The sequence below is a fragment of the Phascolarctos cinereus genome, unplaced genomic scaffold (genome assembly GCF_003287225.1).
Source record: "Phascolarctos cinereus isolate Bilbo 61053 unplaced genomic scaffold, phaCin_HiC Scaffold_3;HRSCAF=262, whole genome shotgun sequence".
Classification (NCBI taxonomy): domain Eukaryota; kingdom Metazoa; phylum Chordata; class Mammalia; order Diprotodontia; family Phascolarctidae; genus Phascolarctos; species Phascolarctos cinereus.
This window is the reverse complement of record NW_027555736.1, coordinates 143,508,582-143,535,157: the sequence shown is the minus strand read 5'-3', so window position 1 is coordinate 143,535,157 and position 26,576 is coordinate 143,508,582. Positions and strand designations below refer to the sequence as shown.

At 36.0% G+C, this 26,576-nt stretch overlaps 1 protein-coding gene across 3 annotated transcripts in view; it reads left to right on the top strand.

Moving 5' to 3' along the window:
• The window catches only part of CSNK1G1 (casein kinase 1 gamma 1), a 255,113-nt gene that overhangs the window by 205,043 nt on the left and 23,494 nt on the right, over positions 1 to 26,576 (top strand). For 2 of the 3 annotated variants that reach the window (XM_020983772.2, XM_020983766.2), the window contains exons 5-10: positions 7,797 to 7,948; positions 10,380 to 10,614; positions 15,225 to 15,310; positions 17,246 to 17,330; positions 17,636 to 17,784; positions 18,414 to 18,521. In XM_020983772.2, the coding sequence (XP_020839431.1) occupies positions 7,797 to 7,948; positions 10,380 to 10,614; positions 15,225 to 15,310; positions 17,246 to 17,330; positions 17,636 to 17,784; positions 18,414 to 18,521 (815 nt within the window). Of the gene's footprint in view, positions 1 to 7,796; positions 7,949 to 10,379; positions 10,615 to 15,224; positions 15,311 to 17,245; positions 17,331 to 17,635; positions 17,785 to 18,413; positions 18,522 to 22,988; positions 23,359 to 26,576 lie in introns of those variants that run through there. The other variant, XM_020983783.2, reaches the window with a different exon arrangement.

Sequence of the window (26,576 nt, the reverse complement as noted above, 5' to 3'; positions counted from 1 at the left end):
TTTCTGTGTATGTACACTGGTCTTCTGGTTTTGCTCATTTCACTTTCCATCAATTCATGTAAGTCTTTCCAGATTTTTCTGAGAGCATCTTGCTTGTCGTTTCTTATAGCACAGTAGTATTTCATCACAATCATAGACCACACCTTGTTCATCTTTTCCCCAATTGATGAGCATGCTTTCAATTTCTAGTTGTTTGCTAGCAGAAAAAACACTGCTAGAAATATTTTTGTAGTTATGGGTCCTTTGCCTTTTTTTTTTAATCTCTCTGGGATACAGACCTACTAGTAATATTGCAGGGTCAAAGGGTATGCACTGTTTATAGCGCTTTGGGCATGTTTCCAAATTGCTTTCCAGAAAGACTGGATCAACAGTGCTTTTATGTTTCAGATTTCCCAAATCCTACTCAACATTTGTTATTTTTCTTTTCTGTCATTATTAGCCAGTCTGATAGATGTGAGATGGTAGCTCAGTTGTTTTAATTTGCATTTCTCTAATCAATCGTGATTTAGAGCATTTTTACATGACTATAGATAGCTTTGATTTCTTTGTCTGAAAACTACCTGTTCATATCCTATGAACATTTATCAGTTGGGGAATGACTTTTATTTTTATAAATTTGACTCAGTTCTCTATATATTTGAGAAATGAAGCCTTTATCAGAGAAACTTTCTCTAAAAAATTTTTTTCACAGTTAAGATTACTGTGTATTTCCCTCCATCCTATTCCCCCCCCATTTATCTTTCTCTCTTCTTTCACCCTGTCCCTCCACAAAAGTGTTTTGCTTCTGACCACACCTCCCCTAATCCACCCTCCTTTCTATCAGCTTCTCCACCGACCTTCTCTTGTCCTCTTCACCTACTACTTGATTTTTATACCCAGCTGAATATTTCTGTTACATCCTCTTTGAGCCAATTCCAGTGAGAGTAAGGTTCAAACATTGTCTGCCATCCCCCATCTTTCCTTCTACTGTAAAATCTCTTTCACACTTCTTTTTTGTGAGATAATTTACCCCATTCTGCTTCTCCCTTCCTCCCCTTTCTCACCCTTTACTTTTTTTTTAGGTATCTCATCATAGTCATTCCTCTGTCTCATTCCTTAATTGATTTTTTTAAGATATCATCCCATCATATTCAACTCACACCTGTGCCCTCTGACTATGTATATATTCCTAACTGCCCTAATAATGATGAAGTTCTTAGCAGTTACAAGCATCATCTTTCCATGTAGAAATTCAAACAGCTTAACTTTATTGAATCCCTTATTGTTTCTCTTTCCTGTTTGCCTTGTTATGCTTCTGTTGAGTATTTGAAAGTCAGATTTTCTATTCATCTCTGGACTTTTCATCAGGAATATTTAAAAGTCCTCTATTTCATTAAATGTCTTTTTTCCTCTGAAGGATTTATATATATACCTAGTTTATCTGTTTATATATACCCAGTTTTCCTGGGTAGGTGATTTTTGGTTGTAATTCTAGCTACTTTGCCCTCTAGAATATCATATATTGAGCCTGTTAAATCTTGTATTATCCTGACTGTGGCTCCATGACATTTAAATTGTTTCTTTCTGGCTACTTAAAGTATTTTTTCCTTGTCCTAGAATCAGGGGTGGGTTAGAATTTGGCTATAATGTTTCTGGGAGTTTTCATTTTGGCATCTCTTTCAGGAAGTGATCTATTTTACCCACTGGTTCTAGGCTATCAGGGCAGTTTTCCTTGATACATTCTTGCAAGATGATGTCTGTGCTCTTTTTTTTTTTTAAATCAAGACTTTCAGGTAGTCCAGTAATTCTTAAATTATCTCTCTTGAATCTATTTTCCAGTTTAGTTGTTCTTCACATGAGATATTTCACCTTTTCTTCTATCTTTTTCATTCTTTTAACTTTGTTTTATTGTTTCTTAGTGTCACATGGGGTCATTAGCTTCCATTTGTTAACTTCTAATTTTTAAGGAATTATTTTCTTCAGTGAGCTTTTGTATCTCCTTTTCTATTTGGCCAATTCTCCTTTTTAAGGAGTTCTTCTTTTCAGTGGATTTTTCTGCCTCTTTTTACCATTTGGCCTGTTCTGTTTTTTAAGGTGTTTTTTTTCTTTCAGTATTTTTTTTTGCCTCCTTTACTAAGCTGTTGACTTTTTTTCATGATTATCTTGCATTACTCTAATTTCTTCTCTGAATTTTTCCTTTACCCCTATTGTTTGATTTTTAAAAGCCTTTTTTGAACTCTTCTAGGACTTCTTTTTTGGGTTTCAGTCCAATTTATGTTTTCAGTCTAATTTATGTTTTTCGAGACAGCTTTGGATGTGGCTGTCTTGAGTTTGTTGTCTTATTCTGAGTTTGTTTTGATCTTTGCTGTCATCATCGTAACTTTCTGTGGTTTTTTTGTTGTTTGCTCATTACCCCCAGCCTATTTCTTGACTTTTAACTTTATGTTAAAGTTGTCCTCTGCTCCTGGGGTGGAGGAGGCACTGTCACAAGCTTCAGGTTTTTTTATGCTGCTATTTTCAGAACTAGTTCTGGAGGTCTGTAAATTTTCAATTCTTCCAAAGTGGTGTGATGTAAGGAGAGGTGTGGTCATAGCTCTCCTGGCCTGTGCTCTGATCTCTGACTGACCGCAAGCACTCTTCTTCACCCTGGAACTGTGACCAGGGTCCTTTACTCCCCTGCAGCTGGCTGCATGCTTTAGTGTGCTAGTGTTTCTTTTTGCTCTGAAACTGCAGCCTATGACCCTGTATAGGCCATGCACAAGAGTGCTGTACCCAGTGCCATCAAAGGGACCCCTGTAATCTCTTTTGGACCAGTTGTCTAGCCTCCTTACCATTTGTGGGCTGAGTGCTCTGGAAGCTGCCACCACTGATTCAGCAACCCCCAAGGCCTGCTTCTGGCTTGCCAAGGCAAGGTCTGCCATGAACTATGCTCCACTCTCATCCCAATGAGATAGACCTTTCCTTTAAGTTGTCTTGGGGCAGTTAAGAATTTGTTTTGAGGTGTTACACTGTTTGGAGGGGAATTTGGGAAAACTCAGATGTCCTGGTTCTGCCCCTCCTATTTTCATTTCTAATGGTGAATCTCTAACCACATGATTGGCATCGTCTAATGGTTTATCATCAGAAACCAATATGCTTTTATTAATGAAACATTTAACTAGTTGTGGCATCTACATTGTGACTGCACCCTCAGGACCATTAGACTTACAGCTAAAGTGTCTTGTATGTTGTTTCTTTCATTGGAATATATATTCCTTGAAAACAGGGACTGCCTTGCTTTTGTGCTTGTGCTGCACACAATAGGTACTTAAATCCTTTTTCATTTATTCATTTTCAGTGAGAGTGAGGACCATAGGATGAGCAGACATTAGATGGGTCACTATGTATGTCAGATCTCATTATCTTTCCCCAGAACTGTACTCCTCTTCCAAAATTCCTTATTTATGTGGAAGGTACCACTATCTTTCTAGTCTCTCAGTTTTTCCCTTCGTTATCTTTTGTTTCTCACTCAACTAAAATTGTTCTCTTCAAAGTTACCAAGAATCTCTGCCCAGTTGCCCAGTCTGGTGGCCTTTGCTCAGTCCACATCATACTTGACTTCTTTGCATTTGACACTGTTGATTTCTCCTTTTAAATCCTTACATTTCTGTCTGAGTTGCTGTAAATAATATTTGCTTCATCTATAAAACTTCAAAAACTTGAAAACAGAATTTTCTAACTTTAAAAATCTTAGAAATGAAGGGGTTTAGTAGATTTTGAATCCATTTGTTAAAAATATAAAAAATGCAACACCTAGATTAGTTTGCAAGACCAATTGATTGACATCATGGAAGATGGAAATTTGTTAGCCAAATTTAAGAAAAACTTTTGCAGAAGTGGTGAATGAGATTGAAAAATGAGTACTGTGGTTTTGTAAATATAGCCAATGATGTACTTTTTCCAGTTGGATCTTTGTAAGGTAATCTTTTTCAGCTATGCCAGCCATTAAAACCAAGTATGAAAATAAACTGAAGTTAGCATCAGAAATTGAAATTACTATATCACAAAGTATTGAGCAAATGTTTTCAAAAATAATGAAGCATGTGCTATTTCATTTCATTTGTTAAAGTATTATTATTAACAATATTTTAGCAAGAACAAAAAGATTTTAAAGTATTAATAAAAAGGTGTTTTCAAAGTAATGGTTTATCTTTACCAGTCTTTAATTTCTCCTTTTGTGTAAGCTTTTTAGTGTCCATAATTATTAGTGTAGTTATATATGTGTGAAATTTATGAATAATATACAAATTGTTGAGTGCATATCCTCATTTTTTTTTCCCTGTAGGAGTGCATGATTAAAAAGAGAAAGAGAGACGCCACAGCCCTAAAAGATTAAGGATAGAGTAGGAGTTTCTGAGTTCTTCCAAAATACAGAGAGCTGTAGGTAAAATATCATTATTTAAAAAATTAGCAGATATTACAATCCTTTTATGAACATGGAAACTCTTAATTTGCATGATTGAGGTCAAAATTGTCACGGAATGATACAAAATGAGATTCCTTTCCTCTAAGGATCAAAAAAGTGATCTTGTTGGTAATAAATTTTAGACTTCGTCTGTAGTGTCTAAGATTTTGTATGTGGTTCATCCAACTAAGGGAGCAGTCGTCTTTTGGTGATTAGAGTATTTATTCTGAGAACATCAGGTATGATGACATCAAACACTAATTAAATGGGTTGTATCCTACCATAACTAAGGAAACTCCATCCAAATCATATTCACCCTAATTCTGACAAAAAAATACAGATTTGCAGCATGCAGTGTTTGACTTTGAATTTCTCAGAAGGATTTAATAGAGTAGTTGTTGTGCTTTATATATTTTTAGCAAATTGAAATGTATTAGAGCAAAGGGTGAAAGATGCAGTGTTTTCATATGAACTCCTGTTTCCTTTTTAGAGCTAATGAAGGTAAAACAGCCTGATCATTTCCTAGCAAGAAAAAGGAGTGAATGGTTGCAGTGATCTCAGCAAAAACAAAACAAAACAAATCGCTTTATTGCTATTTTTTGCTTTTATGTTACATTCATTTCCTAATGGTAACCTTCCTCTTCTTATTTGTAGTTATTCCTCTTTTTTTTTTTAACATTACTATAGTTTCTCCCAATATTCCTTATACTTCACTTCCTAGAAAGCCAGGTATTATATAATATAGGACCATGTAATGATATTTTTAAAGATAAAAAAAGGAGAAAAAATCAGTATAATGGATCAACACCTCCAGAAAATCTGAAAATATGTGCAATGAACTATACTCAATGCACCTCCCACCTCTACAGAAGGTTGGAGTGGTTATGGTAGTGTCTTCTTGTACTCTTAATCTGGAGCCATGCTTGCTCTTCATCATTTTGCAGTGTTCACTTTTGATTTTATTGTGGTCATCTTTCTATCTACATTACTGTGGTCATTGTGTATATTGTGTCTGCCTAACTTCATTCTGTATCAGTTCATATAGATTCTTCCATAGTCTCTGTATTCTTCACATTCATCAGTTTCTTACAACACAATAATATTCCATTACATTTATCTATTGCAAAAAGGAGAAATCTCTTTATTGACTTTCTCGAGAAAGGACACTCCCGTGCCGCCTAAGCTGACATCAGCCCGAGAGTGCAAGTGCTTTTTGTTTAATGCAAGAATATATAAACCCTAATGCAGAAGCCCACCGTAACCCCCTTCCCATCGGCTCATTGTGTGAGCCTCAGGTGTACAATCTTTTCGCGTGAAAACTACCCCAGCAACAGAGAGAACAAAGAGGTATAGAAATTATGTTAGCATGTTCCCCTTTTCAGGGCCTCACAGTTTCGCCAGCCTTTTACCCAAGGTTATATAACTAGCCAGAGGATGAGATAGACAGGATGTTCTTATGGCTCAGGAATTTCTGTTAACACTATCTAAGAGTAGGGGAGGGATAAGGAAAGGAAAGGGTGTCTTGTGTTCTGAGGGGTCTTCACTTAGTGCTGGTACACATGGACCATTCAGCTATCACAATTTTTTTAGCCATACCCCAATCTATAGGCATCTGTTTTGCTTCAAGTCCTTTAGTGTCACAAAAAATGCTGCCATAAATATTTTAATGTATATAGGGACTTTCTTAGCAATGGCTTCCTTGGGGTAAAAGCCTAATAGTGGAATTCTGGCTCAAAAGATAAGGACGTTTTGGTCACTTTATTTAGATAACTCTACTTTGCTTTCTAAAATGGTTATACCAGTTCACAGTTCCACTAGAAATGCTCTAGTGTTCCTATTTTCCCACATTTTGTTCAACATCAATTATTCCCATCTTTTGTCATCTTTGTCAGGTTGGAGGGTTATGAGATGAAACCTCAGGGTTGTTTCAATTTGTATTGTTCTTATTTTTAATCACATTCTTTCATGTGGTTGTTAAGTTTCAGGTAATCAAAATTATCTTTTTTATCTTTAGTAATTGCCTCTATCCCTTGTTTATTTAAGAACAAATCTCCTACCCATACTGTGATTTGTTTCTGTTTTAATTTTTAATATTATGATCATATATCCATTTAGAATCTGTTGTTGAATATATTATATGGTACTGGTCTTTGGCTGATTTCTGCCAAACTGCTTTTCAGTTTTCTCAGGAGTTTTTATCAAATAGGGACTTCTTTTTAAAATAATTTACATTTTCCAGTTTTTTGAACACTGGTTTATTGAGTTACTTTGTTTCTGATTCTTCCTTTTCTAGTCCCTTTCCATTTATCTTCCTTTGTACTTTTTAACCAATACTAAATTGTTTTAATAACATCTGCTTTATTATATAGTTTGAAGTCTAGAAATGCTTTTCTCACTTCATCCTTACTTTTCATTATTTCCCTGTGATATTTTATATTATTTTGTTAGATTCTATAAATTTCCCCTTGGTAACTTGATTATCATAGCCATAAAAGTGTAAAGTAGCTTTGGTAGTATTGTCACTTTTATTGTATTGGCATAACCCACTCATGAACATTGAATTTTCCTCCAATTATTTAAGTAGTTGGAGACTATATAGTTTGAAAATGTTCTATTGTCTTATCTATACACTGTAGAAGAAATTCCTATCATTAAAATGGAAAAGTAGAAATTAGCTTCCTGTAGCTGTGGATTATAAATCTGGTGAAAAGTCCAGCCTTTTGCCTTTTACAGTTACTTATCAGAAGTCAAACACTAAGTATCTGTTGATTTGTCTCCAGCAGATAATAAGAAAACAGGAAATATCAACTACAGTAGTAAAAGAGTCCTTGTTGTGCTGGCCTGTGGCCAGAGTAGCACGTTCTGCAACCTCTCTACTAGAGAATTTCGTTTGAGCTCTTTGTGGGGCAACAAATGCAAACTGCAAAATGTTGCTTTAGCAGCAAGCTTAGGGAGCATTAATGAAACCAGCTAGTGCAACATGATCTTTTAGCTTGATTTTAAGGTCACTGAGCCATTATTTGATCCTTTTATGATAGTGTACTTCCACGCATCCTTTGGGGAGAATAGTTTGCTCTATGAGCTGATAATGTATCATGGACAATTTTCTGTTCTGTATAGGAGTGGGAATGTGATTGGTACTCAGGTATTAAGTAAGGGACCATGCCTACACTGCAACCCCCACTCTAGTTAGTTTGCATTGAAACTCGTACTAATTGGTTAACTTCTTGGTTAAGAATTATGGGAAAAAATGGAAGTAAATCTCATCTTAAAGACTGTAAGGTCATTATCCCCATTGAATTCAGGCCAGTGTTGCCATCTGTTTTGATTTTTAATTTGTTTTTAATTTCTGTCTCCTCTCTTTTAATTTCAGCTGAAGGCCTACCCCAGGTATATTATTTTGGTCCATGTGGTAAATACAATGCTATGGTACTAGAGCTTCTTGGCCCTAGCTTGGAGGACTTGTTTGACCTCTGTGACCGAACGTTTACTTTGAAGACTGTGTTAATGATAGCCATCCAGTTGGTAAGTAAAGACTGTGTAACAGGATTTGCTAGCTTATATAAGCCTTCCATGTGTATGTGTATATATGCCTATGTATGTATATGTGTGTGTGTATATGTATGTATGTATATATGTTTATAAACATGTTTCCTTGCTGTGTATTAATTAGTGATGATTTATCGGGTATGCCTGACTTTAGATTTTTTTATGCCATTCTAGGAAGCTTCCAGGGACATCAGATTTAAACAAAGAAAAGTAACGCCAGGCCTATGTTTCCCAACAAAAAATTTACAAATATTCTGATAGATAAAAACAATCTATACCTTGGGCAATACCTTTGTCCTTAAAGGTGAAGCAAATAATTTAGTGGAGGAGAGAGAGTATAATTCTTGAAATCATCTGGATGAAATTGACTTACTTAATTGACTTACTTATAGATTTTTAACAAATGATAATAAGTTTTCCATTTGGTTGGCTTCATGAAAAGACATGAGATACAACACACTGAGTGGCTGTTGCAGGGTTCGAAGCAGCATAAGAGAAATTCTGCAATGATAAAAAGTCTGTTCTTGCCTCCTTTTATAACAGAGACTGCCATAGTTGTAAAGACTGGTTATTCATTTTTTGAGAAAGGAAGAGTACTTTAAATTTAGAAACTGAAACCAATTTAAGAATCAGATGAATAATTCCCATGAGAAGACTATCCATCCATTATAAGAAAGATGTAGGTAGATGTATGATTATTTATCAACAAATGGTCATAAGTAATATAATAGACCCACCAAGACTTAGGCTAAAAACATCCACCCTGTCTTCTCAGTCTAAAATTCAGATATCTAAAGTCCTATAACTTTTCATTAATGATTATAAAAGGCTTTGCAAAAATAAAACTTTTTTACAAAGATAATAATAGTAACATGACTAGTAGCTCATTTTTACATGTCACCTTGTGCTTTACAAAGTACTTTATTCAACAATTTTGTGAAGTAGGTGGTGCACATATTATTGTTATGTCCATTTTGTAAATACAAAAAATGTGGTAGTTTCATTATTCACCATTCATGCATTATGTTTACTTTGGCAATATAAAAATCTTTACTTTTTAAGACAGAAGTAGAAAGTAGGGAAAAAATTGAGTTTTAGGTTTCTAACATTTAAGTGACAAATATTATGCTTTTTTTTTTTAGTATGTATGTTTTGAATCATACAGTTAGTATTAGTGGTAAATGGCAGAATGGACAAATAGCTTTCCATTTTAATTTCTGGGCTGCAGGTTGCTATGTGGCAGTAGCCATTAAAGGATTTCTGATCATTTTATGAGGGGGTGTTATTTTGCATTTTACTATAGTCTTGTGGAGTAGGAGTGATGCTGACAGTAACTATGTGGGAGGAAAGGCAGTGTCCTTCTGAAAGGAAGCAGCATAGGCATCATAGTGAAGAGGATTGAATTTAGATTCAGGAAGCATGAATTTTAATTCCTGCTCAGCAACAAGTGACTTACCCTCTCTGCCTCGGTTTCTTTATCTATAAAATTGAGGGTTTGAATTAGATGATCTCCAAGGTCTCTTTTCCCTGTGACATCCTGTGATTCCCCACTGACATATTTAGCACAATGTGGTACAGAGGGAAATAAATAGCAGGGGCTCTTAACTTATAGATATACCAGGCGAGGTTCCAAGATCTGCTGATTCATTCTTGTCTACCAGTTATGGACACCTGCACTAAGATATCTGGGACTTAGTTGGCCACAGATCTAAAGTAGAGTACATATTAGAGTAAATACAGCCAATTCTCTTCACCGTTTGTGAATTGTGAATCATTTTCCAGGTAAGTTTGTGATCTAGAACAAATTAAACTTCATTTCACTTCCTCTATTGTGATTTCTTTTTTTTTTTTTTCAGCCAAAGACAAGGTTTATTAAAGATCAGCCACATAGGCCAGACTCTTAAGGAATCTGACTGTTAGTGAGCTATTGGCTAAATTTTAAGAATCTGAGCACTTTAATGAAGACAAGGTAGACCTTATATACAGAAAGACTGTGGGAAGGATCTAGGAGTGGCCAAATACTTTGGAGGAGGGGTTTGAGGAGGAGCTGGGTGGGAGTGACCAGTAAGCTGGAGTGAATAGAAGGCCAGGGACCTGGACCACGTGGCCAAGGGAGAATAGAGTCTAGATAGGATGAAGGATGGGAAGTGGCCAGGGGCAATAGGGAGGTAACAGAATTGGGAAATTGGCCATAGCAACTATGAAAGGCCAGTTGAGTGGATCACAGCCTCTGGCAAACACCAGGGATTTGGGAAAGTCCAAGAATCTTCGTTTTTTGAGGTCCAGATCCCAAAGGCATAGTCTTTTCAGATTTTTTTTTCTTTTGGAGTTGTTGTTGTTCCAAATCCAGCAACAGAGATGTGGGAGTATGTCTCAATAACCAAGGTTTTTTTTCTTCTTCTTTCAGATTTCTCGAATGGAATATGTGCACTCAAAGAACCTCATTTATCGAGATGTCAAGCCAGAGAACTTCCTGATTGGCCGACAAGGCAACAAAAAGGAGCATGTTATACATATTATAGACTTTGGCCTGGCCAAGGAATACATTGACCCTGAAACCAAAAAACATATACCATACAGGGAACATAAGAGCTTAACTGGAACAGCAAGATATATGTCCATCAATACCCATCTTGGCAAAGGTGTGTTCATTCTTCTCCCAGGGAAGGGACAGTTCACTAAAAACAACTGCTCGTTTTCGTAGCACTTTTCCCACTTTGATTTCGTCATGTATTTCAAATCTTAATTCTTACTGTTTTGTTGGGTAATTGTTGCTAATGTTTTGTGAAACTAAGGCAGTAAGTTACAAACTAGCAAGATCTCATATAGAACAAGATATTGTTGGACCACTAAATAATTTAGATTATCTTTATATGTTCAGATGATCATTTTTGTGTTATTTTGTTATATAAAGCTTAATGAAATTTGATTGGAAGCACTTAGCTAATGATTTTTGCAGTTACATCTGTGGGCATATATGTGTATGTAAGAACTATAATTCCTTACTAAGGCTAATTCCGCAACAGGAAAGAACAATTAGAACAAATCATGCATTATATTTCTGTTTTCACTACTTTTACCAGGTTAATTGCTTAATCCTCAGTCTGTATTATGAGTATTAGTCAATATAAATTTATTTGCTATTCCACAAGTACTTGAATTCCTATTAATCATGCTAGAACACCTTACTTAATAATTAGCCTGCAGCATACATATAAAAAACTTCATCCATTATCACACCTACAGGCATAATAATTATATTGCCTGGAATACATCAACTTATTGCATAATAATTTTTGTAGCATAACTGTAATAAAGGAATATTTGAATATATTCCCTTTTCTAAGGAAAGAGAATTGAATTTGTTGAATGTGGATTTGTGCTTTTGATGTAGTGTATAGAACAGTAGCAAGTCTACAAAGTTGTCAATGAGTAAAAAGCATTGGTATGTTCAAATTTGGTTTCTGGTATTTCAGGAGATTTTGAAAGCAACGTAGCACCACTTGAGTTGATATCTAGTATAATAGAAGTATTTTCTCAGTTTTTTTAAACAAATCCTGACGTAGCTAAATATTAAAGTATAAAATTGGACAAGAATATGCCTCATTGAAACATGTATCTCTTTTTAGAGATACATCTTATATGGCTTTAAAAGATAATAGATAACACAATCATTTGCTTAAGTGACATTGACAATGCCATATGTGTGTGTGTGTGTGTGTATTCCTATATAGTATGTTATTTTATATCTTGGAGGTAAATGTCTAATACTGGACTCCAAGGCTAAGCAATCTTCTCTTGGTTTTCTAACTCCTGTGGTGATGGGTAGGGACACTCAGGGAACACTAAAACAAGTGCTAAATAGTGTTATATTGTTTTGGGGTTAGAGTAGCGCTCTTAAATAATTATTGTCACTTGTTGCTGGATAAAGGCTAAAAGGATTATGTCTCTAATCAGAGCCTAAGTGGTGGTCACAGTATGTCTGGTATGTTGTGGGGAATAGGCATGTGTCTAGTAGAATGTATTTTGCATCTTGAATGAGTATATTTAACAAGATTACGTGTGTGTGTGTGTGTGTGTGTGTGTGTGTGTGTGTGTGTGTCCCCAGGAAGTGAGTGGTAGTGGCCACAAAGAGAGTAAATTTGCTATCAACATCTTGTTAAATACTTTCTCTAATAATTACTTTTAAAAAACCCTGGTCATGAAAGTTCAGCCTCAATGAGCATCTCAAAGACTAAGACTAAGTCATATAATCTGTTTTTTTCACTAAAATAAGGATGATATATAAATTTGGGGAATTTTTATACATTGAAAGCAGGCATAACTTTTCCAAGTGTTTGAAAGCAGTCCTATGTGAAATAGCATGAAACTTTGAATGTCCTGAAATAATTTATGGGTCACTGATATTGAAACTCATCCTCATCAATAATGAAAATAACCTACATGAATGATACATAAAAGGAAGTGATGGAAATTAACATTGATGTAGCTTTACTTTTTAAAAATCATCTAAAAGGCATCATTGCTTCTAAAGCCCAGTGTTCCAGTTCATGCTGGTAATTAAAGGTAAAAGGCACAATCTTGATGTGAATGGGGTTGAAACAGCTTACACAAGTTTTTTAGGTGTCCCTGATCCATTATAATAATTTGGAGACTTGTGCCCTCTAGTGTATCATAGTAAACTGCAGTCATTCCTGTTGGATTTTTACTTCAAAGGGGCCTCTTTTTTTTTTTTTTAAAGTTTTCAACATTCACTTCCATAAGATTTTGAGTTCCAAATTTTCTCCCCATCTCTCCCCTCCCCCACCCCAAGACAGCATGCAATCTGATATAGGCTTTACAACTACATTTGTATTGAACCTATTTTCACATTAGTCATGTTGTGAAGAATTAGAACCAATAGGAGAAAGCACAAGAAAGAAGAAACAAAAAAAAAGGGAAAAAAAGAGATATCAAATAATGTGCTTTGATTTACATGCAGACTGCACAGTTCTTTTTCTGGTTATGGATTGCATTTTCCATCATAAGACCTTTGAAGTTTTCTTGGATCCTTGCATTGCTGAGAGGAGATGAGTCTGTCAAAATTAGTCATCATACATTGTGCCTGTTACTGTGTACAATGTGCTCCTGGTTCTGCTTACTTCACTGAGCATCAGTTCATTCAGGTCTTTCCAGGTTTTTCTGAAATCTGCCTGTTCATCATTTCTTTCTTTCTTTCTTTCTTTCTTTCTTTCTTTCTTTCTTTCTTTCTTTCTTTCTTTCTTTCTTTCTTTCTTTCTTTCTTTCTTTCTTTCTTTTTTCTTTCTTTCTTTCTTTCTTTCTTTCTTTCTTTCTTTCTTTCTTTCTTTCTTTCTTTCTTTCTTTCTTTCTTTCTTTCTTTCTTTCTTTCTTTCTTTCTTTCTTTCTTTCTTTCTTTCTTTCTTTCTTTCTTTCTTTCTTTCTTCTTTCTTTCTTTCTTCTTTCTTTCTTTCTTTCTTTCTTTCTTTCTTTCTTTCTTTCTTTCTTTCTTTCTTTCTTTCTTTCTTTCTTTCTTTCTTTCTTTCTTTCTTTCTTTCTTTCTTTCTTTCTTTCTTTCTTTCTTTCTTTCTTTCTTTCTTTCTTTCTTGTTAGGCAATGGGGGTTAAGTGACTTGCCCATGATCACACAGCTAGTAAGTGTTATGTGTCTGAGGCCGGATTTGAACTCAGGTCCTCCTGAATCCAGGGCGGGTGCTCTATCCACTGCGCCGCCTAGCTGCCCCTGTTCATCATTTCTTAAAGCACAATAGTATTCCATTACATTCATATACCACAACTTGTTCAGCCATTCAAAGGGGCTTCTTTTTAAGGGAAGTGAATGTAAAAATAGAGAAGCAATGAATAGTTATGATACAGTATAAGAGGCTACAGGCAGAGGTTTGTTTGTATTGCTTTGCTAAAGACTTCACCCCACTCTGTTTTTTCTTCCATGAGTTTTTAGGCCTTTCATTGCTTCTTCTTTTAGCTCTGTTTTAGACTCTAATTTTGTGGGCAGGATTTTGTTTTGTTTTTAGCCATACAAAATATTTCGTTGTAGACTTCATCTTGGCCCCAGAGGCAGAAGCACCCAGTTGAGGTGTGAGTTGAACTCTAGATATTCTCTGAGATCACTTTCAACTCTAAGAATCATTGATTCTTCCTGATCCATTCTATTCTTTTTATTTAAACTGGTTTCAGTGGATTGGTAGCTTCTGTGTCTTTGTCTCCTTATTTGTGTCATAAAAATCCGTAACCCTGCTGCCCTAATAATGCCAGTTAAAACCTTTCAACAGGCATTGTCGTAAGCACCATTTAGAAAGCTTCTCTAGTTTACTCTAGAGTATACTAATTTGTTTTCTGTACCAATTCCAGATAATAAAAATAATAGTCAAGTCTGCTGTCTCTGTATCCTGGATTACATGGCTGGTTTCCCCAGCCTACCTGGATCAGATTATTGGTTCTTTAGATACAAAAGAAATATATTTAAGTTATAGCTCAAACTAGCTCTTGGTTTTACTCAAAATTTCTTTTAATAAGCCTAGAGACTTTCATAAACATGAGAGGTTTGATATAAGTAGTCTTCTGAAATTAGAATTTAGTAGAGTTCTTAGTCTAATTGACAACTGAAATTGTAGTGTCAGTGTATTTGAGAAATGGATATAGTTTTCTTTACATCCATCTTCCACATACTTGTTTTGCCATTTCATTTGCTCCCCTTCCTCTTTCTACCTACACTCTCAAAAAACAAAATAAGCCTGTATGACTCAAGATTTTGTTTTAGTTGATAAACTTCCAGAGAGCAGTGACTCTCTGTTTGCCATGCCCATGTGGGACACTTCAATAAATATTACATGATATTCTAAAGTAAAAATATTAGGGATAATGTGTACATATAAGTGGAAGAGATTTTAATCATATGAACTGCCTATATAAAACTGATAAGAAATTTTAAAGCATTCTGATGAATAAAAAACTCTTAATAATAACTCTTTATTACCTTGACAGTTTAGGATTTGTTGGTTTGGGCTACTTTCAAGTTTTGCATTTGCCACATGAGATTTACTTGCCAATGACCGATCTAGACAAAGAAGTATGTACATGTTAATGTGATCTAAATATTGTCCCTAACCTAGATATAAAAAGAATTAGTAAAGGGAGTTTTCTGGAGCAAAATGGTTTTTAGGGAATTACTGGTTGTGATTCCAGTTTTGTTTTAATAGCTGCAATTCTGCTGTTTGATCTGTTTTACCTTTTAGAGCAAAGCCGAAGGGATGATTTGGAAGCCTTAGGCCATATGTTCATGTATTTCCTTCGAGGCAGCCTACCCTGGCAAGGACTCAAGGTATATGTGGAAAAACGTAATTTAGGGTTTTGTTTCTGTACTCACTTGCTAATTTACAGGTGACTGTGTTGTTTGTTGTCATAAGTACAAAGTGGAAGATCGTCTAAAGAAATAGACCCAGGAGTGGTTTACCTTTGATTCATTATTTTTAACTGTTCCCTGAGGATTGACTTCTGAGAGTTCTTTCCCTGTTAGAAATCCATTTTACTAGATTAAATCCTCCCCCTACCTCCAACACTCTTTATTATTTTTTAAAAAATCTTTCTCTTCTAACCTTAATTATGCTTTTCTGTCACTGCATATATGCCTTCTCCACTGCCATTGGGTGGCAGAAGGAATGTTCCCCACAGGTGGATGCCAGCAGCTGCTCTGCCTTTTGTAGGGAAGGACTTCCCCTGAAGGAAATGACCTTATGGAAGAAAATGATAATTCAAGGTTAAACAATGTTATTTAGTTTATTTACTGATAAATTTCTGAGAGGAAAAACAGCATGGCATAGTAGAGAGAGGGCTAGTGTTGGATTGAAGAAAACCTGGGTGAGTCATCTAACTTCTCAATGCCTTGGGCAGCGCTCAGATACTCATAAGTCTCAGACAAAATGTCAGTCGGTGTTGATGTAATTCCCTACACCAGTTTAATCACAGATCAGAATCAAAATCAACGTATGTGTGTTATCTGTCATTTTTCATGAATCATTCTGTTCTTAAGCATCTTTCCTTTGCTTCAAGTGTTCATACAGTATTTTATGTCTCAGTTATATAGGATTCAGAAGGACTGAGTTTTAGTTTAGTTTGCTTAGCTGTGTGGTCCTAGAACTCACCTGCCTGGGCCTCAGTTTCATAGAGTTAGAATCTTAAAGATCATCTTGCTTAGCCTCATACTTTTATAGATGAGAATATTGAGGCTAAATAATTGAAATATAAAAATACTGTGCCAGTACTTAGAGCCAAGGTAAGATGCATGAATGTGATTCATGAGGAATGGCAAACATAATCAGAATTTGCCAGCTAGTAAATCTAAATAACAGTGTTTGATCTTTTTAGCTGTCATTTTCATAGCAGCTTTCAAATAGTTGAGGTCTTTCACAGTTTTAAAAATGTCGAATTCATTTTTTAACTCTTACAAATAAATTTTTTCTCTTGCCCTGACTCTAAATTCCTAAACCATTTTTAGTGGTTCTAGACCTGGAATTTTTCCAATTCACCTTAAAGTACCGTTGCGTAAGGCTGAGTGGAATATTCTTGGTATAGTCTCACAAGAACCATTTTGAGGGCCTGCTCTGGGTGAGATCAAAGGCACATTAAATTTCTCTACCTACGTACCTTTGATAAACCTCACCTCTTAATGCTTTAAGATATTATAAAACTAGCACTACCCCTAGTTTGTAGCTGTTTTTATGCCCCAGATTCATCTTTTGCATATGTTTTCCCTCCTCTATGAAATGTGTTACTAAAAGTGTTTGTATGTACATCTTTGTTTTGTTTCTACCCAAGTCGCTAAGAGATTTGCAGTAAAACCATATATATTTCTGTTCTTAAGTTAATAAAAAGTATACATGATTTAATCCGTATTTAACACCAAGAGGAGTGTCAATCTCACACAAATTTGGAAATGCTTAAATATTTCCTTTTTAAAAAATTCTTAGCCAGTGCTCTTAATCCATTTGATAGTGTTTATGTCTGTGAGTAGACTACTAAATACATTTTGCAAGTAGAGTTTCTCTGAACAAAGTAAATGTTTTATGCACATCGAAATATGCCACCATGCTATGTTAACACATTTGCTAATTTGGGTGGAGGGGCATAGAGAGGGAATTGAGTCTTCTTAACAAAAACCTGTTAGTTTGAGTAAAACCAGCAGTACTTCTCCAAATCTATTGAACATCACATTGTCAACACCTATTTTCAAATAATTATTTTTCTTTGTACCCTGTAGGCTGATACATTGAAAGAAAGATATCAGAAGATTGGAGACACCAAAAGGAATACTCCAGTTGAAACTCTCTGTGAGAACTTTCCAGGTAAAGCCTTTTTAGAGTTTTCTTTGAGTTATGTGCCCATTAGTGATGTGAAAGGGATTAATTTTTGTCTTTTTGAAATGCGTAATTCTGGTTGGGTAGATATGAAGGTGCCATATGATTACTTTCTTGAACTTGCAAGGTAGTACATGAATTCATGCCAGACCAATAGGAAGAAGACATAACTCATAACCATTTCTTTTGAGAACTCAAGATAAGTTTTATTAGTTCCATTAGGTACTTGAAGAAACTTCTGCAAAAAGTATACTTTTTTCATTCTGATGTTCTTCTAATTCCTTTCCCAACAGAGGAGATGGCAACATACCTTCGATATGTAAGGCGATTAGATTTCTTTGAGAAACCAGACTATGATTACTTACGGACGCTCTTTACAGAGCTCTTTGAAAGGAAAGGCTACACCTTTGACTATGCCTATGACTGGGTTGGAAGGCCAATCGTAAGTATCTCCTCCCATCCAGTTGTCCTCTCTTACTCTTAGACCAGTACTCACTCTTATGCTTTCTACTATTCTTGTTGATATTTTTTTGAAAAACAGTTGCCTTGAATATAGATTGTCCATTTATCAACCCATTTAGTGTGATTCCACCGTCTGCTCTCAAAGGTAGAAAGCAAGGATAACTTTGCTAGAAGGTTTTAAGACATTACGAAGTATTTTAAGAGAAGTTTGGGTCATATGCTTCAAAAGTTGGTATTGTGTAAAAGGCTCAAAGTACCTGGAATTTCTGAAAAATAGAAGGACTTCATACCACAGAAAGTTTCTATTTCAGAAAATCTCAGAATTTGCTTTTCTGGCAGTGAGAAAATGTGTCTCCCTGCAAACCTTGAATGTGCTTAATACACACCATACCATGCTTCTTTAAAAGACATTTTAAATTTGAATTAAATCCTCACATTGAGAATTGGAGTCCAGTGTGGAGCATGCTGTTTTTTATGAAAGGGAAAACTGAAGACACAGGGTCGTCACTAAGTTTCCATTTGTAAAATCACAATATTTTAACTGTCAGTTACAAGAGGAACAGAATCAGACCTGCTTTCCCTACTTGACTTTTTGTTTTATTTTTCCAGCCTACTCCAGTAGGGTCAGTTCATGTAGATTCTGGTACATCTGCAATAACCAGAGAAAGCCACGCACACAGAGAACGGCCATCACAGCAACAACCTCTTCGAAACCAGGTCTGTGACTCTATCCTCTTCTTTGGGCTATTCCTCTAAGTATTAAAACCCAAATTCTCCTATGTTTTTTTTTCTAAAAAATAAAAGTACATGTTTTGAAAGAGAAGGCACTAAGTCATTGGATTTATTGGCAGTTTCTCCTGTCACAGTGGTTTTTGGTACCTTACTAGAAATGTCTTGGGTTATGACCCAATGTGGTATAATAATGCATGAAAACCTAGAAATTTCTTGTCTTCCAGAACTTACGAGCTGAGGGTATCCATTATTTGAACCCTGAAGTGATTCTGAGGCAAGTGAATGGGATTTATTCTAGAGCTATCAGTTGGCTCACTCTAGACCTGATCTTTTTTTAGAGTTTCAGGCAAGCAATTTGATTCAGTACCTATTGAAGAGTTCTACACTATATAGAAATGATCAAGGAATTCTCTTGATTGTGAGTTACTCATGATTTTTAATGAGCTTTTCAAGAACTTCCTAGTTGCTTAGAATGAATTTCTAAATATGGAGAGGAAATCTAGTAAAGTGCTTCTTAGAGATACTTTCATTTCCCAACTGACTTGACTAGTCTCCAGGTTTATTCTTAAATGGGGCAGTCTGGTGTGAAGTTGGGCCTGGCTGTGTCAGGCTTTCTGTCATGCCAAACAGTTCACATCTTCTATAGTTTTTGTTGCTTGGGAAAAGAGTGGATCACTTAAATGGTTCCAGTGGAGAAACAGAATATAATGTAATTACATAATACTTCTTCATGTTTTTGGATTCTCTTGGTGTGACATGAATGTTTTTTCTTGCAGAATCTTTTCTGTTTTATTAAAATTTCAGTAAATATCATTTATATGTAACTTAACAAAAGGGGTGGGGTTGCAGTACATGAAAACTTGGATTGATTCAGTAAAACTGATAAGGTGAGAGTGTTACAGTCTTTAGTGTTGCTTCAAGTGAGATGTTTTTGTCAATGCGTGTAATTATGTAGGAAAATATCTGCTGAACAGAAGGCTTCTTTCCAAACATTTGTAGCTTTGAGATTTACTTCTTGGATTACTTTTTTAGGTTTATAGCTGTCCTAGCCAAAGAGTGTGTTACGTAGTGGTTAACCTGCTGGTAATGATCTCTGTCTTTAGGTTAGGCCTTGGACAAGGGTCTCAGTCTGTTGCTGGGACTTTACTTGAAGCCTTTCTAACATTGTAAAGCTTACACTTCACTGACATAGCCTTCCACAGTCCAGGGTTTATAGTATCATATAACAACCAAGGGTTTGGAATTTCCCACAGTAACATAACATTTACCCTACCTTCTAGCAGACAAACTCTGGTACATCTTTGCTGAGTGAAGTTCTCTCTGCTGTGTAGTGAGTTGATCTTTTGTACTGGAGTTTTTATACTGTGACTTCTCTTAGTCTGTAGTTTTGCTGACATTTTATTCATATCCATGGTTGTTTCCTGGTGTTTGTAAAAAAAATCCAATTGTAGACACTTGTATCTGTTTCCTATCTCTGAAAATCAAGTACTAATTTAAATTAAATTAGCTTTTAGGTTTTGAAGTCAGTGTGAGATGACACATCAGAATTGTATTCTTCATTGGGATAGGTATTCCCTCTAAAACTATGAATATAATATTGACTTTTAATTTATTAACTTATATAAGCATCTGAGATTGTTTATCAGTACAACTTTAATAATTGGCCAGTCACCCTCTCCTTTCAGACATCTCAATGAAGAAAATATGTTATATGTTCTACCTTGTAAGTAGACCATGTATTCAGCCTTCAAGACTATCAAAATACTTCCTAACAATCGTAGCCATCGTGAGTATCTGTGATGGAGAAGTGATTTCTGAAGTGAATCTTTACTAAGCATAAGGCAGTTGTTTGGTAGAGCACCAAATGGTTGTAGTAGGGGCTAATATAATTTGATGAAGAAAGGAGTCCAACTATCATTTTCCAGTTATCATATGACCTAAGACAAGTTGTTTAATCATCCTGTACCTGGGTATTTTCATCTATATTATAAAAGTATAACTCTAGGCAACTTTCAAAGTCCTTTTGAGAGTCGGAATTGGTCAGGAAGAAACAGTTTATGTATTTTAAAATGACTATTTTTACTGTTTTTTTGTCTCCTTCATTTCATGGAAAATTATTCCACTGTGCGGATACTACTGTTTGGCTAGCAAAGCCAGGGCTGCCTACTTAGTGTGAAGGACATAAATAATCTGGGACCTCCTTTAAAGAGAATTCAGATGGTCATATTGGTTTCTCTTTCCTGATCTTGATGAGAATCTTCATTAACAGCAGTTAGAAAATTAATTATGGTGTGAACTTCAGTTCACTTTCTTAAATTGTAATTGTGTTGAGTTGTGTGGAGTTTGGTTCTTGTTTGGTTCTTGATTGTAATTACAAATCCAAGATGTTATGTTATGCCCAGTGTCTTTAACATTTTGGATAATGTACTCTAAGAACACATACTGTGTTCTTAATAGTATTACATATGTGTACTTTTCAAATCTCTCATCTAGGGGGTAATCTCTATATAAATAGGCACATATACATTTTATGTACATACACACACCCTTGTATATATGTATACATATGTATATACATGCACACACATATATAAAGTTGTATATTTTCATGTAAGCAGTTAATTATCCTTATAAATTCAATGCAGGTTATTTTTCAGGATATTAATTTTGTTAAAATAGAGAGGGGAAATCAATGCAAGTTTTGTCAGAGTGCCTGTTCCTGTTAACCTGGTTCATTCACAAACATCCTAACATGGGTTATCTTTTCCATCATTGGGCCCTATTTGTTTCAGCCCTCATTGTTTCTTTAAATGTTACCTTAGAAGTTGATAATGCTAGCCAGGATTGCAGTCTGACTAGTATCAAAAAAATCCATTGTTAGTGCTACTCTTCTCATCAGGAAGATGATCAAAATAGTAGTTGCAGTAGTCTTCTGTTAGTCAAGGCCTTTTGGGTATTGTCTGACTGTATCACTTCTCGAAATGAGTCCTGCCATTTTCCATAAATCCATTAGAATAAATAATGGTCACTGCATTGTGCATGATGGTGGTGCATGATGTACTCCCATAGTGCAGAATATTATCTAGAACACCCACACACTGCATTTCCCGCTCTTTGGAACTTTTATTCCATTGCACAGAGAGCGTACATCCTTTGTAAGAACATCGTCCAAACATAGGAAAAGTGATGTTATGATTAGGTTAAGCTCCTCCTACCCCCCTTTTCCTATTTTTGTTTTCTCCTTTTTTGGGTAGGCTAGATGTGGAGATCATAGGGGATAATGATTACTCAAATTAGAAGTTTTGGGGGAGGTAGGCACCCTCTCTTTATGCACCCACCATGAGAAGGCTTCCTGCATGAGGTGAGATCTGAGTAGAATTTTGTATTATCCTAAGGTGAACAGTTTGGGACTTTATGATTTCTTTTTTTTCCCTCCTAATTTCTTTGAAAAATAGACATGCTTGGGCAGCTAGGTGGCTCAGTGGATAGAGCACTGGCCCTGAAGTCAGGAGGACCTGAGTTCAAATCTGGCCTCAGACCAAACACTTGACACTTACTAGCTGTGTGAACCTGGGCAAGTCACTGAACCCCAATTGCCTAAAATAAATAAATAAATAAACAAATAAATAAGTAAATAAGAAAATAGACATGCTAATGTTATTGATCAGGGGTTCCATTTTGAGATTTGCAACAGTGATACTAGACATCTAGATCTGTGTTCTTAAAGAATTCTATATTACTTAATTTCTATATCACCTCTCATGTATGTTTACCCAAGATAAACGAAAAAGATTTATCTCTCATCCCTACATGTAAGTACACTTCTGTGGCTTTAGCTTGACTCACAAGAGAAGCATAAATCCATAGACCAAGCCAAGAAGGTTTCCTGAGAAAGCATTCATTCCTTTTTTTTTAGAAAGAACCACATTTAAACTCAAATCAGCCCAGTAAATAGGAAAAAAAAAATCAAATTACAATGCGTTTTGGGATAGTCATGCCCTCAGGTAAAGAGAGGTTTAAAAAAAAAATTATGGGGGCAAGCTAGATGTCATAGTGGATAAAGCTCTGGCCTTAAAGTCAGAAGGACCTGAGTTCACATGTGGCCTCAGATACTTGACACTTACTAGCTGTGTGACCCTGGGCAAGTCACTTAACCCTGATTGCCTCACCCCCCCCAAAAAAAAATTATGTAGAGTCTACAAAGCACTAGATGTGAAGTCTGTGACAAAAACAGCCATTTCATTGGTCCAGTGCTGCCATGCTTCTTAAAATGGAGTCAGTTGTAAAATCTAAGCTTATCCAGAGATAGAGATGGGACCAAACTAATGAGGAGTTGGGGTTGTATGTCAGCTGGGTACCTTAGTAGATTGAGTGACTTTATTTTAAAATGCAGGTTCAGTAGCCTTAAGAAACCAAACGCTGATTAACTCTCCATTCTCCTTCCTTTTGCAGAGTACCGCTTAGTTCTCAGCGAGGTTCAGGATTTGCTAGTTGAAGGGGCGGACGAGTTTGCTCAGAGATAACTTGCCTCCTTCTGTCCTGTGTGTAATTTCCTAACGTGCCCGTCTGTTGTCTAGTGAGAACACGGACATACAGAACCGACGCCCTCCCCCCCATTGCTCACCTCCAGCATAGATCTCAATACAGGATAGGGTTTTTCTTCCTCTCCTTTGGGAACTTAACACTGAGGGGACATTGAAACAAGCAGGTGTGAAAACTGAAATAAAATCCTTTGCCTTAGCTCCTCCTGTTCTATCACCTGGTTGCTGCTACTCACCTCAGCTCCTAATTCTCTATTCCATATTAAAAGTTTTCTTCTATCTGTGTGCATTTTTTCATTATTTCATTCCTCTGGCTAGTAATACTAGTGTGTTAAGATGCAATTTTAAAAGTCCATTTTTCCTACATTTAGAGAGAATAATTTGGTTAAATTGGGAAAAATCCTCCAGTTTTAGAAGGGGAACCATTCTCTTCAGCTGATCTGTAGATTTAAATTTAATAAGTTTCCCCTTATTTAGCCCTGAGCCTCTCTTTGTCAGTATTCTCTCACTCCTGACCTACAGTTTCTCCATCTGCTAATGAGGTGAGATAATTTATCCTTAAACTGATGGTTCTTTGATGCTGACATTTGCCCTCTGGTCTCTGAAATAAACTACATTTTAATTGTACCTAGAAGCAGACTTCAGAGACTTGGGAAATGCAGATTGGAAGAGACAGGGAATCCAAAGTATTGAGCACCCAAGTCTTCTTCCCACTAAGTTGTCCAGGCAGAAAGGAGCATCCAAGAAGCAGCCCGGGGCAGTGGAGCAGGCTTAGACTCAGAGCCAAGGCACTCGTGGGGAATCCCAGCTCCACCACTCCTTGACATGATGGACTGTGGGCAAATCATTGCACTTTTCTGAGCCTTGACTCCCTTATCTGTAAAATTCAAAAGAGCGGTGTTACTCTTACAAGGGAGTTTTGATGAAAGCACTTTAGAAACTAGGAGATGCTCTAGAAATGTAATTAGTATAGATATCTCAAAGAGATTTTATTTTCTAGGGCTGCTCACCAGCGGAGACCCAGTGATTCTGGCTTTAAACTACTGTTCTTCATACTGCAGTGTTAGTGGCTATCCTCTCCAGTTGTGGGTAGGCAGCAAGCTGCTTCTTTTTTGTTTTGTTTTGTTTTTTAGTAATCTCACAGATTTGGTAGTAGTATCCCCTTTTTTTCCCCCCGTCAAGATATAATGTTAGCTAGTTTCTGTCCCATCTCTGAATATCAAGCTTCTAGTATTTACCTTCTCTTAGGCAGTTAGGACTGAAATCTTCCATGTCAGAAAATTGTCATTTCATAAAGAGAAACGTTGACTTCATGGATCATTTCTTGAAGTTTCAGTGTTTCCAAGGCTGTCCTGTCACTTGAAGGTAGAGGAAAAAGGAGAGTTCGAAGCAGAGATTTATAGACTGTTGGTGTGTTCCCTATAGTCTCTCACAAAGCTTTACAGAATTAATATAATTGTCCTTGTAGACCTGCAGAGTAATAAGTCTTACAAGAGTTCCTTTCAGGTTGTAGCCATGTATTTTTTCTTCTTTAAACAAAGTTGGTACTTAATTAGGTATATAGAAACCAGAAATTAGTCCACTACTTTTTGTGCATTTGGTTTATTACCTGAAGGTAATCCTTTATTTGGCAAATTTAATTTACCAGGTTTCATGAGCTTCTTAGTGCAGACAGGTTAGGTAGATCTTGGTTTTATTAAAAATATATGAGTCTATAATCTTAACAGCTTTTAAAAAATCCCTCAAAAATCACAACTGATAACACTAACTAGTTTTTACCTTTTAGAATGTTTCCTTTTCATACATTCTTCTTTTCTTCCTACACCCACAATGGGAAGTGAAATTTTATCTAAGCAGTTTGATAAGACAAACGGTGCTCACTTTTAATCTTTTGGTACTATCTAGTTTCTTGTCTTGGTGTATATATAGTTGAAGACAAGCAGTGAGTTCCGGGAGACTGCTGTTTAAATATCAGTGGATGGCAAAATTGATGTAAAATTGATTAGGTTTTCTTGATAAATATAATCAAAATTATTTTGAAGTGAGTTTTATACAAAACAAAAAGCAGAACTATCATTATATTGGCTCGAATGAAAAGGATATTGTTGTTGTTCCTCTTGCTTCAGGGTAGGAACTCACCTGGAGATATTTGGGAGAATTTTTCTACTCACAGTGTCCAGTTTGTACATTATACCTTTCTCTGGATGTCAGTAGTAGTAGTAGTATGATATTTGGGATTGTTATTTTACAGTAAATGTTATGTTTCCGCTGTTCCCTACTTACTATCCATTGATCCCAGAAGGAAGTCTTCCCTGCCAAAATGAGGTGTTATGATACATTGTATTCTTCTGCCCCTTTTGGGTTTTATTGTCCAGTTCTTAGCCTTATTCTCCATATGCTTTCCATTAGCACTGCTTTTATATCTTTTTTTGTGTGGCTGCCTCCTTGTTTCTGTTTTCTACATCCAGGGTCATAACTAAAATTTTTAAAGGGAGGTCATTTTAAGGTATTCCACCCAAGAGTTAATATTGTAAATTTCCTGTTCTTCCAACTGTGAAATTATATATTCAAAGTGAGCCTTTCCACATAATACAGATAATGATTTTGCTACTTCTGTCATAGATGACCCTTCAGCTCCTGAACTATGCTGATTTTGCTATAGTGACTGTGAAAGATCTGGAAGTATAGAAAACTCATATCCTTAACTCCCCTATTGGTGTTGCCTTGCCATTGCTAGCTGCCATACTATCTTTTGAAAACACGAAATAAAACATCATCTGCATTTTGTTGTCTAGTAGTTAGTTGCTATTAATGTATACCCCAAGCTTCCCTAGACATTTAACAAGGAAAGTGAAACAAATATGATAATTCCAGTCACTTATTATCCTTAAAAGCCTTATCAGTGAATGGGATAAGCATAGAGAATAGACCTGGGATATCACTGGTATAAGCAACTCCCAAGTGAGAAAATTCCCTCTGTTAATGCAGATCAGCCCATCCTGTGCCAGTTAGTCATGGAAAGTTGCCTAGACCAGAGGGAATATGCTGGAAACCAGATTAAAATGTAGTTGGAAAATAATTAACAAAATAAGTAAAAATAAATACTGTCATCTTAACATGGTTTTCTAAGTCATTATGCTGCCAGCAGGGATCCTTTTGTACCATTTAGTAGCCAGTTTCTCTTTGAGTTTGACAGCACTAACCTAGAGGCCTGGGAGGTTGTGACTTGACCAGAGTTACATACTTAGCATGGGTCAGAGCTAGGACTTGAGTCCTGGCTTCAGGGCTAGTATTTTATTCCCTACACCACACATCTCTTTCTTTGGCAGATGACTTCCTAGACATTGAAAAGCTCTTTCCACAAACCCTGGATGCGAAACAAATCTTTCTGTGACATGGAAGCTGTAGTAATCCCAGCAGTTTGCCATTATGGTGAAAGGTAGAACCTGTGTGATAAACCAGCCCTTGCCCCAAGCTCACTTTGATCTTTCAGCTTTTG